General features: G+C 36.6%; 1 protein-coding gene across 1 annotated transcript; it reads right to left on the reverse strand.

Moving 5' to 3' along the window:
* Positions 1–2463: 2463 nt before the first annotated feature.
* Positions 2464–13786, reverse strand: TMEM30A (transmembrane protein 30A). Its single transcript, XM_015817483.1, has 7 exons — positions 13520–13786; positions 8867–8980; positions 7572–7679; positions 6878–6965; positions 6102–6251; positions 5244–5450; positions 2464–3745 (listed from the first exon to the last, which is right to left on the reverse strand). Exons 1-7 carry the CDS (start codon positions 13784–13786, stop codon positions 3552–3554), a joined length of 1128 nt encoding a protein of 375 aa, XP_015672969.1. The 3' UTR covers positions 2464–3551.
* Positions 13787–14397: the final 611 nt, after the last annotated feature.

Here is a 14397-nt window from a genome sequence, read left to right on the forward strand (position 1 = left end):
CAGATGCTTGCCACTCCTTAAAGCACAAGCTGTTTCCTTAAAGAATGCACAAGCACTAGCTTATCTACAGCTACTGAACTATCTGGGAAAAGATGTGTAGGGTAAAGAGTTGCAGACCAATTCCTATGCTCACATCCCCATGTGCCCCACCTTCTTTGTCACCAAATTTGAAGCACTACATGTCCCATTGAATACAGAAGTGTCCGTATAATGTGCATATTATTGTGCATGCCTCCCACTGAACTGTCCCTACAAGTTCTTCTAGAACAAGATTAAAAGAAAATGTGTGAAAGAATTAGTGAAGGTGGTTTGACTGTGCAGTATTTAAACAAGGATGCATCATGCTCTGAAATCAAAAGCTATTTTTTCATTAAGTAGTATTTCAGATTACAGCATTAGAAAAGTCTGATTCTGTAGCTCAGGGGTGTCAAACTGCTGGCCCACGGGCTGGTTGCATCATACGGAGGCCGTGCCTACCCCAGCTCCGGCAATGCAAAAAAAGTCACGATACATCGCGACACGTCATGTGACTCGGCGAGTTTGACATCTGTGCTGTAACTGATAGCAGAATCTTAAATTATTTGAACAAATTTAAAAGCGCCTTAAAGTCATTCCGTAACATCCTTGTATATTATTCATGCTCAGTGCACTCATTTTAACAGCAGAAGTGACTTTCTCCCAATGTTGCATTTAGTATCTAACCTATTTATTCTGTCATTATTCAGTTGGTGATTTCTTGAACTCTCTTGCAGTTCAAGGAAATGGGTCTATTTTATAGCATTACTTGCTATATATAGCTTGTTTTAGAATAAAATAATCCAAGTAATACGATTGCAGGAACTGGTAACATTTCCATTTTTTTCTAATTTTCTAATTTTTAATGTTGCCTCATTATTAGAAGAATCTGCCTTGTGCTGAATTTTTCTTTTTAGTTCTCTAATACAATATTGGTTGTCACTGCTTAACTCGCCCATTTCAGTAATTAATAATTTAGCATGATTTTTTTTTTGTTGAACAGAATATTTCCTTAATAAAAAAAGGGACTGTGCAATGATCCAGACTCTAAGGGTTACGGAGTGCTGTGAGGTTGCATGTACAGTACCTGTTGGCATTTCCTTAAATCAAAATGACTTTTTCCAAGGCCTCGAGTTGCCCATAGGGGCTGTGTCAACACTCATGTACTCCAAATTGTCTTTTTCCCCTTTGAATCAGACTGCTGCATAGCGCCAATCCCTGTTCCTGCAAGGCATAACAACTCCTCTACCAATATTGTGAATGGGTAATCTTGTCCTGGCAGTGTGCAAGAGTCAAACTATGCTTAATGTAAACATGGCAAGTGTTTAAGTAAGTAATAGGTGACAAAGTAGCCAAGTTGTGAATGAATATTGTGATCAAATTGTACTAGTTTTATAAGAAAATTCTCTTGTTCTGTTGGAATTCACCCTTCCGTTTTTTTCTACCAGATGTTTTCAGTAAGCATGACTGTCAGTTGACCATAGTTACAAGAGAAAGATCAGCTAATACAAAAAATATTTTTTTGTCAAGTTAAGTTTTTATTCTTGGTAAAAATATTTTTTTCTAAAAGTAAGTCCTTCAGGGTCTATAAGTTTGAATGTGTTTGCAACAAGCTTTTAAGATAATTACTTTTCTTACTGTAGGAAACAGCTTTAATAGAAGGCAGCAAGTTTTTAATAGGCATGTTTGAAACAGCTGTCAATTTTAAGAGGGTTAAGACAATTGAAAAAACTGGCACAATCAATGTTGAAGATTATTTTATATGAAGATAAGAGATTTCTTGCCTGTTAAGATAGGCTAGTAAGTAGATGAACTTATTTCCCCCATTACCATCATCAAAATCAATTAAGTTGGTGATGGTATAAGGGAAATCAGCTTTGTTGATTTCAAGTATTGTAGATATACTATACTATTAGGTAGCTGTTCCAGACGCTTGGAGTAAAAAAAAATATAAGTTTAAGGATTGAATACTTCATTCAAGCTAGTTTAGTCCTACTGGAGCTAATTCATATTAAATCCATTTACTTTGTGTGAAACCAGTTATATAATACAGTAACACAGTTAAAAAAGCCCATACTGTCTGCTTTCTGCTATAATTTAAGGTGGATACTATAATTAGCATGACTATCCTTTACCAGTAAAATGATAACTCTCATTGATGAATACTCATTCAGAATCCATAATCTGGTGGTAGTAGCTATTAATTTGTACATTACATGCGCTGAAAAAAAAAACATTTGCATGCAAGAAGTATTTTGGGGATAGACAAAGTTTTGTCCATGGAAGTTGCTTGAATAGGAGGAAAATCAGTTAGATTTTACTTAGTTAAGTTCCAGATTTGTGATGTATCACAACTTCCAAAGTGAATTCTGTGTTGCTCTCTTCAAGTCCTTTTTGACAGCCACCAGAGATAAAGCTGCTTTAAGGAGATACATTTCAGATAACCATACTGTTTCATAAAACAAATGATACCATTTATTAAATAGCAAACATTCAGATTGACAAGCAAATTTCATGTAAAACAACATCTATGTACACAGCAATTTTATATATATTAGTATCAATATGTATATATACGTATATGTATATATACATATAGAGAGAGACATATATATATATATATGTATATATACATAGTTTTAAAGTCCCTGGTCTGTTTTCTTACAATGTGGACAGATTGGACTTAAAGTGTGCAAGATGCAAAAGTTCCCACATTCCACCACAGCAACTTTTAGCTTATATCTATGTAATATTTGAGGAACATAAGAGCTTTGGGTGAACTATAGCATCTGAAATTCTTAAAGCCTTGCTTTTTTTAACCAAAAGAAAGATTTTTTATTTACTGACACAGTAAATAAATCTCTTTACTTCTATTGGAATAAGCTCAGTGATTTCAGCCACATAGGGTGCTGAACATAAGATGGATATTTAAGCAGAACATAATGGGAGAGGTTTTTTTATGCCACAGTTACTTCTATATTGAAAGCAGTTTTCATGTCACTGGGCAAAAAGCAGGCTTTTAGTCGAACCAGTTCACATGTCAAAACATACTTATTGGAATTGTGAATATTTAAGCAGAAAGTTGGGCTTAATTCATATTGAGTTGTACACGAGTTACAAAGCTCATCTGTGAAATACTTTGGTTGACAAAATCTAGACAGGCTTTTTTTTTTCCTTCCCAAAACCAGCACACACATTGGTCCTTAAAATGCTAAGAAAGCTATTCTAAACACATTCTTGCTGTACAGTATTGACATGTAAAGCATACAAACGAGCAGCAGATGCATTAGGTGAGGAAAGACTATATGCGCATCATGGCACCTGTCCAGCAAGAAGCAAACTTCAAAAAGCCCCTCGTCAGCATTGTTTTATGGCTGTTATCTTCAGATTAATCCACCGTGAGGGAACTGAAGGCTTCAAATATGGTTATGTATTCTGTCTCAGAAGCAACTACCAGGGATCTAGCTTTCAAAAGCTGTGTCCACTCTGGACTCGCCCTGATGCACATGCAGTACATGTGATTTGGAGCATTTAGATTAATTGGGAATGTCTGCACTGTTGTTCCGGTTTCCGTATTTGTGATGAATGACAAGCAGCACTACTCCAAGAAAAAAACAAACGGAGCCCACTGTTATATACGCTATTCCCAGGAATGGATTTTTGCCTCCCATCCATGAAATGGTGCTCAGGATCATCCGTTTCCGCCCATCAAAGCTGTGCACAGGATAATCTGACGTATGCATAGGAAAAGCATACAGAAATATTGAAGTTGCATAATATTAAAAATCAGTCTCAACAAAAAAGGGTAGCAATACAAAATGGTATAATCAATCCATTTATTACGAAGCTATTCTGCTATATTCTGCTAGTTGTAGGCTAACTAATGATTTGTTTTCTTTAAAAAAAGCAAAGCCAAGTCTACTAGTTGCAGATGTTTTTAAAAAGTGAGGTAATACTCAAGGATTGTTTCGATAATGTAGCTATATTCTCATTAGGACAGCAATAATTGAATTTGAATCTATTGAAGGTTGGTGAGCCTTTAATTTGAGATTTTAGGTCAGAGGGGCTAGTGAATCTCCTTACGAATGAACAACATCCAATCTTAAAAACTTTTAACTAAAGAAAATCTCCACAGGCTTTTAACTCAATACTGTCCACATGCCTTAAAATTGTCAAGGTTGAGAAACACTGTTCTAAATACTACCTCTGCACCATTCACCTCTTGCAATAATGAAACAAAGGTGTGCACCACTATAGACACCAACCAACTCACTTATGGCTTTTCCCAGCATTATGAATGTGTTCACACAATAACAAAAATAACAAAAATGTTATTGCAATCTTCCATATATGTAGATTTTCCTTGATTGGGAATACGAATGATTCTAAAACCAGATACCAGTAGTGACCAAAATTGTGGAAACCTTTTGGGGAAAGTGTACAGTAGAAATGCCACCTTTGGTTAAGTTTCCACCAATTTTTCTTCTAATTTCTTTAACACTGTAGCCTTATTCACTTAATAATACTATTTTACATCACTTTCTGGGCAACCAGTCAACTCTTTGCACCATTACTTTAATTTTATTATAATTTTTATTATAATATATTATAATAATAATATATAAATATATATATATATATATAAATAATTATATATATATATATATATATATATATATATATAATTATATATATATATATAATTATAAAAATTATAATATAACTTTTTATTATAATCTCAGCTTCAATATATGGCATCAATAACTGAATCCTATTGTGATCTGATTGGCTCATTGCCAAAACAAGATGACACCTGATTGGCTCTCTAAACACTCATGCTCATTGGCTACAATCAGATGAAGGAAAGCTACCTGATATCAACCTAAGCAAGTTGTGCTTTTTCTGGTTATTTGGCTATAACTATGTAGCATTACATTCTTGTTTAAATTATCTTTCCATTGATATATAATTTTATGGTACTACTCCAAAAATAAGTGGTGGTATTAGCCATCAAACCTCAAAAATACACTTTTTCCAAAAGGTTTCCACAATTTTGGCCACTACTGTAATTATCTACACTATTTCCATTCCACACAATCAAATATTAAATAAAACATATCAACTTTAAACAAATATCCCACCATGTAGTCCTACAACCTTTTCCCACTCACTCTGTTCCTTTAGGTGAATGATACACTTAGCCCCTTACAATGTTCAATAAAGGATACTATATTCTATTTCCAAAGAATATTTCCCAGCTGGCAGAGTAGGTTGTAAGCTATCTTGCTTCTCTATAAGACGATACAGCTTACGGAATGTAGGCAGTGCTGCAGTACGCATCCATACAATAAAGTCTTCATTGATGAAGCCATTGTTTTCCTGATCAGAATCTAACAAATACACTGGCTTGCGCCAGTTGACAGGTTTTGATGTTCCTTCAAAAAAAATGCAAACACTGAAATTAGTCAAGATAATTTACTTTCAGAAAGAGATGTTTACGCATTTCACTAAAAACATTTTTCAAGTTACCCTTGTAAAAACTCACTCAAACCATGTGCGACAGTCTTGTTTCCAATATAATCTTTCAGAACAGAAAAAGCAACACAGTAAATAAGAGTAACTTCTTTTACAAAGCCAGGGGGCACCCTAGAGTTTTAAAAACGACATTTTTTTTTGATGAAAAATACTAGGAGTTATAATTCAATATTACGTATGGTCATTCCCACCCTCCTTTGAGGACATCTTCTGTAATTTTAAGTAGCAGACATGCTTGGCCAAGTATATTTCACTCCTTCCATCAAAATTACTGACACTTCCGTAATTACTGGAAATAGCAGTTTAAAGAGTTATGAAAGAGTTGTGAACGTGAAGAAATTCTAAAAATAACTGTGCTGTTTCAGTAGTGAACATATATCTAGTCACACATATTTTACCTACTTGCATTTTAAAATGTTTTTTTAAAAAAAACAACCCATAATGAAAATAAAATAAATTTCAGCCATTTTAATGACACCATTCCAAGAAGTTCCCAATGAGAATTGTTGCACAATAATATAGAAACAATTAGCCACTGGTTATATTTTTACCTTGAAAAAGTATTGTCAAGTTATTTGTTTCACCAGTAGGATTCCTGAACTTAACATTTTTGTCTGTCCACCAAGCAATGCCTTTTCTCAGCAGAGAAATAGTTTTGGGCTTAGAGGTATTGTGGTCATAACGAACAAGTGTCAATGTATCTAAAAAGAAAAATAATTAAAATCTAATCAGTGTCTAGGTTTTATTAATAATTTATACACTTCTGTTTTATGCAAAAGTAAGTACATTGGTTATGAAATGAAACGCTGTATTTCCAAGTGATTCTGCAAACTGTCATAAGGCATGATGTGGCTATCAAAATAAGTTATCAAAGTACAGAATGTACAGAAATGTGAAAACCCAGTGGCCTGTTTTATCTTCTTAGTCACAAAAGTTTAAAAAGTATGTCAAATAAATATGAACTTGAAGTCCATTAGAAGGGAGGTATGATCTTGCATGACCAAATTTGAAACAACTCCTGACGAAGTGGAAAGTGACATGTGCTTGGACCCATAAAATAATACTGGCTTTATTGAAGGAGGGAGTGGTTCCATGAGCCTTCACTTTGGTGAAATTTTAATGCCAGTCATGTTATAAGGATGGGTATGTCTTATACCAAGTCTGGCTAATGACTTGTCTAACTTAATACTCTCTGAACTGAATGAGCGTTCAAGTTGGTGTAGGGAGGAACTATATGGATTTCATGAACATTCTTTGTTTTTACTTAAATAAAACACAATTCAGAAGTACAATGTTGTGTCATAATATACTTTTAAAAATATCATACCATTGAACATGCTGTTGGCAATAGCTCCACAAGGAGCAATTGGTTTATTCTCACTCGTATGGTAAGGTTCACACTCTTTACTAGGTTTCTAAGTGATAAAAAAAAAGAAAGTCAATTTTGATATCTTGAAAGTAAAGATGCTCAGTATAATCACATTAAATCTAAAGTGCAAGAATACTTTTTGTAACATGTTTTCATGTAAAAGATTTGTCATTAAATTTGTCATTAAATCTACTTCTTGCCACTGATCAATGGGGTAATGTTTGTTTGTGTTATAATAATTTCTTATGATAAGCTTGGGCTAGAGCTTCCAAAGCCAAATGACTAATACATAATTTATTTCAAGCTATGTTCAAATTTATACTAACAGACTTAACTTCTTCAGCAAGGCTTCTTCCTATTATTACACTCTTCTGTACATATCCCAAACTTTCTCTTGAAGATCTAGACCTATTCACAATTCATTATTCTGTTTACAGTAATGGACCTACTTAGATGTATAACTAGAGCAAAATTCTTTGGTAGAAAAACAAGTAAAAATTCAATAAATAAATATTTAGAACAAAGGAAGGAAGATGTATGAGAAAACAATGTAGCAATCTCTAATACACAGATACATGCACAAAAATATCCATATTTAAAAACACATTTTTGGGAAATCATCATGACGACATACGCAAAGAATTTTACTTACATGTAAAGAAACGTTATTTCCATTTAGCTGGCTATCATCCCGAGACTTTACATAGCGACGGTGGTTTTGGTAAAAGTTGGATAATCCATAGTACATAAACACATTGCCCTAAAAAAATAAGTTAGGATATTTCACTTGACTATAACATTCATGTAGTTAGGTATAGCAGTAGTTTCACTAGGTTTTCAGAATTCATGTCTTATTTATTCATCTGGGTAGGATTTTTTAAGTCTGTTGCTAAACTTAAAACTCTGGCTTTGCTGGTAACAGGAGACCAGTAAGCTGTAGAACATGAACCCACCAGGGTGTGGAAAACTTTTGTGTGGATAGTTTAATACAAAATATACAAAGCAGGATTTTTTGGTAGGATTTTTCTGGTACCTTCTACACTGGGCACTACCCATAGAAATACAGGGATAAGAAAAATAATAAAGCTATAAAGAAAGCAAAGCAATAGTGAAAAGCACATGCATTTAACATTACTCTAGACCTAATTTTTATTACAATAAATTAATAAAAAAACTAGTTCATGTAGGTTCAGTGCATAAAGATTTCTTGAGGAAGAAAGGTAACCATTGTAAAAAATAAGTTTCCACACTCTTATTAGTTCAACTAAAATTACACAAATGTTCCACATACCTACTGATTTTAGATTCAATTATTTAATCAATTTATCCTGCTTGTATCCTGTCCATTCCTGTATGCTTTAGATTTATTATGAAGGCATTCTACTTCGGAGCTACACAGGAACAGAAGGATCATTTTCCTCCAGTCATATATTTACAGTCATATGAAAAATAAAGGTTTTTTTTAAACCAATGTAGACCTATCAATATTGTATCTTCACTATATAAAAGTGATGTGACTGAACACAAAAGCTAGGAAAAACTGATTTGGCAATCATTTATTAAAGAAGTTAAGAGATATGCCATTTCCTTCTGTGGGAAAAATAAGTATACCCGTGGTTCTAATATCTGGCACTGTTCCATTTAGCAGTAACAACCTCAAGTAGTTATTTCTTATAACTGTCTACCAGTCTTTGAAATTGACTGGAACCTTTTCGTACATCCGGATGCAGATTTCAGCCATCTGATGTTTGAGGAGTTTCCTGTATGCACAGCCCAATCCAAATCATCCTACAGAATCTCAATGGGACTTAGATCTGAGATTTGACTTTCCATTCCAGAACCCTCCATTTCTCTCTCTCTTTTTTTCAGTTATTCCTTGATTTATTTTGCTGGAATGAAAGAGTGCAAGGCAATACTAGACAAAGCTAGTATAAGAGTATAACAGACCTCAAACGACTGATCCAATGTGAAGTTAATGACACAGTGGCAGGGTGAGGCATTCCAAGATACATTTAAACATTTATTGCAGGGACTATTTGGATCTATTCCTGTGTAGTCAATCTGTAATAGAAAAAAAGGAAGACAGGAATAAGGTGGAGGGAAGAAAAATCATAAAGCCAATATTAAATCACAATATATAGCATATCTATACATATCTGAGTCACTGCTAATCCTACGGTTCCTATAGTGTTCTCGGGGAAGTGAACTATTATTAGGAAAGAGGATGCTGAGTGAAACCATATTTAGATCACCATAAAATAAATGGTTTTCTATGTCATTTTTAACATGTTAAAAATATATATGCAGCATATATTTTAATGGATTGAATCATAATGAAATCTGTAGAATTATGTAGAGAGATCTTCTTAGACAAGTCAGAATATAACACAGACCATGTATTCCAATACTCACTTTAAAATGGTAGTATCCTAGGAACAATGAACTAAATGAAGCAATCACGCTCAAATATAGGCTAACTACTGACAGAATATTACTAATTTGCCTTAATATTGTAATAATAATTAGGGTTAAAGAGTTAGCAGATGCTACTGGAAAATAAGGAAAAGCATATACAATGTTTACTGAATTAAGAGAACAACAAACACAAACTGATAAATGAATATTACCTCTTAGAATCTTTTTATTACAGCAACAATAATGGAGCAAATTTCTCTGCATTGACAGTTTAAGAAGAAGCTTTTTGTTCTTAAGACATCAAAAGCTGCCTATTTTTAGAAAATGATTAATGGAACCGAATGCACCAAAGACATACATACATTTCAGGCTGACTTTTGGAATTCTAAAAGTATTCAAAGATTTACACTGAAAAAGAACAATTTCTTTAATTGGATGCTACCACCTAACATTTCCTCACTATCACTGTTATTTTATATGGCTACACAAAGCCCTCAAAAATGGTTTACATATGGGAGCATTAACAAACAGCTTTATGCCAAATTTAAGAATCTTGTTTTTGTTATTTGCAATTCAAGTCTGCTTTCATGGTTGAAAAAGGAATAATAGGTATTTGTGGTAAAGTCACTTATTAGCTAGATAAGAGTACAGGCAAGAGAAATAGTAAAGATAATTAAAAACTTCAAAATTAATAGCCACAGGAAAATGGGAAGTCACTATCAGGAGTGAAATTTCTCCCACAATTTAGCACACTACCACCAGGACTAATCAATTGTTTTACACAAAAATATATCCTGTTGACAAGTACAGTCTCCTTCCACACTCTCAAATACATCTCAGGTAACACCAGCGTCCTGAACTATTTGTCTCTCAAAAAACGTTAAGTGCAGGGAAAAAAACTTTGGATGTAACTGTTAATCCCCACAAAAAACATAGCATTGTTTTCTGTCACCTGTTAATACTCGTAAGATCTAAACATCAGAATTCTGATGAGCTTATTCCATTTTGCTTATTTATCAGATTTCTATTATGTAAAAGATAAGATATATTATGTAAGACTTTCATTTATTTTCTTGATTTCCATCTAAAATATCAGTATAAAATGAGTCCAAGATGACCTTTGAAAATAGCTTCATCTTCTCTTAATTTTATTTCTGAATTTGTTTTGCCTGCTGTATGAAAGGAAATCCACTAGCAATCCACATTTTAAATATATATTTATTATAAATTATTATAAATATAAATTTAATAATTATTCCCAAAGGCTTTACTTCGTGATCACAAATTTCTTTGCACTGTTAATTTCATCCCATTCATCCTCTCTTCCCTCTTATATCGTACTTTGTTCTCCAGTGATAGAAACTTAAAGCTGAATTTGCTCATTTGTTTTTACAATCTTTTTATTTCCAAATATGTTCTTTCACCTCTTCAGATTCATACACAACTTTAATAGTTCTTGCTGGCTTAAGCTTTATGTCCTCTTAAATAATAATCGATTTTTACCGATGACAGCTTGCTAAGCCAGCATTTTAAAAATATAAATGGAAAAATCAGAGGTCATAAAATTCATAAACCTAAAATTAAATACAATGCAATAAGCACTAAAAACAGTAGAAGAAAATACTTTATCATGAACATTCATATGGCCACCTACTCATCCTCAGTGACTATAGGCAGCTTATAAAAATAAAAACTCAATATACAAATAATAAAAACAATAACCCCTCAACTCCCTGGTGCCAACAATTGCAATAAGTGTCATAAAAATAATACTTTAGGTGGCTCATATCCTCTGGACTTCACACAAGGTACATTATCCATCAAGAAAACACATATCTACGTAATTTGACACACGGAGGATAGTCCATAGTGTAAAAGAAAATCCTAAGATGACGAATGATAAATGCTAGTCTGTTCTAAAACTCTTTAAATTGCAATCATACTTCGAATAAGTTGTACTGAATACAATGTTCTTTATATTATTAATCATCAAAATCTCAACACTCTATAAAACACACAAGATCTGTCATAAGTACCTTTGTCATGGTTGCAATTATTGCTAACATGCCATTCTCCTTAGGATGAAGACATTCCAATTATAACTTTTGAAATTACAGCAAATGATTTTTTCCACTCTTTAATAATCAGAGCTAGTTTGATGCAATGGTTAAAGCAACAGCTTAGAAACCAGGAAGCTGTGAGCTTTAGTCCCACCTTAGGCACAAAGCCAGTCTACTGATCTTGTGCCAATCACTCTTTCTTAGCCCAAGAAAGGAGGCAATAGTAAACCTCTTCACAAGAAAACCTTGCCAAGAAAACTGCAGGGACTTGTCCAGTAGTTGCCCGAAATCAAAAACTGATTCTAAGAAGAAGAAAAAAATCAACAAATCAAGTTCAAGCCAGAATTTGAAGGGCACAATGAGAAGAGGAAAGAAGAGCAAGAGAATAGCACAAAGCTACAGCTTTATAAATTGTTACTGGAAACTATCTAAATGAAGTCATTTAGTCTCATAAAGATCAAATGGTGAAAAATTTGATTTTATTACTGACATATAATGCTGCAGTTTCACATACTGTTTTATAATAACAAAAAACACTCAAAACAGATAACTCTGCTTCAATGCATTTTGTTTATTTTTATAAAATTGGGTTGGGGAAAATCACCTTGTTTTCCCTTACTGACTTGAAGAAATAAACTTTTGCCCAGTTGGCTCCTCTAAATTAAACATCTAGACCACAGTTTCCCAAAGTGGTAAATAGGACTAACCAAGGGACAATGGGAGTGTTAATTGTAGTGCTCTTGCTCGAGTAGTATTTATTAAATTATTTTCATATAATAAAGGAAACTTCATAAATGGGGGTGAGTAGGTTGAAGAGTTTGGTTCTGGAGTGCTGTTTTCTGCCACTGTGTGCTACAACAAACATGATTAGGTGACTGGAGGCTAAAACATATAAAGAACAGTTGCTGGGATTGTGTAGGTCTAGTTCAGGGGTAGGCAACCTTGGCTCTTTTATGACTCGTGGACTTCAATTCCCAGAATTCCTGGCCACGAGTCATAAAAGAGCCAAGGTTGCCTACCCCTGGTCTAGTTTAATGAAGAGAAGGAGAAGGGGGGACATGATAGCAGCCTTCCAATATCTCAGGGGATGCCACAAAGAAGAGGGAGTCAAGCTATTCTCCAAGGCGCCTGAAGGCAGGACGGATGGAAACTAATCAAGGAGAGAAGCAACCTAGAACTAAGGAGAAACTTCCTGACAGTGAGAACAATTAACCAGTGGAACAACCTGTCTCCAGAAGCGGTGAATGCGCCAACACTGGAAGTTTTTAAGAAGAGACTGGACAGCCATTTGTCCGAAATGGTATAGGGTTTCCTGCCTGAGCGAGGGGTTGGACTAGCTGACCTCCAAGGTCCCTTCCAACTCTGTTATTCTGTTATACACGACTAAACGCTCCTATGGATTCCTCATGCAGGGTGCATGACAACCTTCTCGAGGTCTTCCCAAACCCACAGGATGTTCAGTGAACACTGGAGCTTCCCTGTTCCTCAGGAAGCGGCACCACCCGACAGGTCCCAGGCACACACACACCCTACGCCTACACTTCCACTTTACACACCACTGGTGTGAGACCACTCCACAAAGCCACGATTAACAAGGCCTCAGCAGCCCCTACAGCAGTGGTTCTCAACCTTGACCATTTTAAGGCATGTGGACTTCAACTCCCAGAATTCCACAGCCAGCAATGCTGGCTGTGGAATTCTGGGAGTTGAAGTCCACCTGCCTTAAAATGGTCAAGGTTGAGAAACACTGCCGTACAGGGAGTTTCCCGAGAGGGTCCATTCCTTCACGCATCCCCTCGTTCCCTCGCCAGGTTATCACCCCTGCGTGTGAGCGGCCCTGCCCGTGTCCTACAGTTTCTCTCCCCCCCCCCACAAAAAAAAAAAACACAAAATAAATAAATAAGAGCTCTTCCTCAGCAACCGCAAGAACCGATGCTGGGAGACCGAAAGAGAGGGAACTCCGGGCCGAGCCCCGGGCGGCCAAGTTCCGCGTCAGCCCCGTCCTCGTTTCCAAGGGACTCCAAGCAGGCCAAGTCCGGGGGTCGGGCAACCCGCCAACCGGGCAGGGGAGGCCTCTCAAAACTCTCCGCGAGAGCCCCGCGCCGCCAATCCCCCGAGGACCCACCTCGAACTCGCGGATGTTGTTGGAGGTGACGAAGATGCCGATGCCGATGGGGATGAAGATGAGGCCTATGACGAAGAAAGCCGGCAGGACGGTGCCGGCGGTGAGGATGGGTTGCCAGGCCGGCAGGCGCTGCTGCTTGAAGGCCGTGTTGTCCGGCTTGCGGTTCTTGGCGGCGGCGGCGGCGGCTCCGCCGGTCGGCCCGCCGGTCGCCCCGAGGCCGCTGGCCCCCGGCTGCCCGTCCGCCTTGGCGTTGTAGTTCATCGCCATGGAGCCTCCTCCTCCTCCTCCGCCGCCTGGAAACGGCCCCGGGAAAGACGGGAGGAAGAGAATTGAGGAGGCCGAAGCAGCGCTGGCGGCTTGCGAGACAACGACCGGCCTTCCCTTTCTGGGTCGCAAGAGGGACAACCGCGCTTGCGCAAAACCCTCCGATATAAATACGAAGGAGCGGAGCGCTTTTTTTCCGGCCTTTTCCCCCCCCCACTTCCCCGGTGTGCGCATGCGTCAGGCGATAACTTGACCTTGGGTGAGGACCGGTTCGCGACGTCAATAGATGCCGGCCCCTCGGTCGGTTCAAAGAGCCAATGGGAAGAACGCCTCAGGTAGAATTTCTAAAAGCGCGCGTGCGCAGCCAAGGGCGGAAAAAAAAAAAAAAAAAGAATGGTGCGGGTTTGTCATAGTTGACGTAACTGTTGCCAGAACGTCCGGGGCGCTGTGGGCGCCTGCGCGTGACTGGATCGAAAACACCTGTTGTTATTATTATTATATAAAATTATTATACATAGAAAAATGTAAAACTACAGCTATCGCTTCTTTAACTGGTGTCGGTCTTCATGTGCATCTAGTTCAGTGTTTCTCAACCTTGACAATTTTAAGGCATG

Source organism: Protobothrops mucrosquamatus, unplaced genomic scaffold (assembly GCF_001527695.2).
Source record: "Protobothrops mucrosquamatus isolate PMUCROS unplaced genomic scaffold, P.Mucros_1.0 scaffold594, whole genome shotgun sequence".
Classification (NCBI taxonomy): Eukaryota; Metazoa; Chordata; class Lepidosauria; order Squamata; family Viperidae; genus Protobothrops; species Protobothrops mucrosquamatus.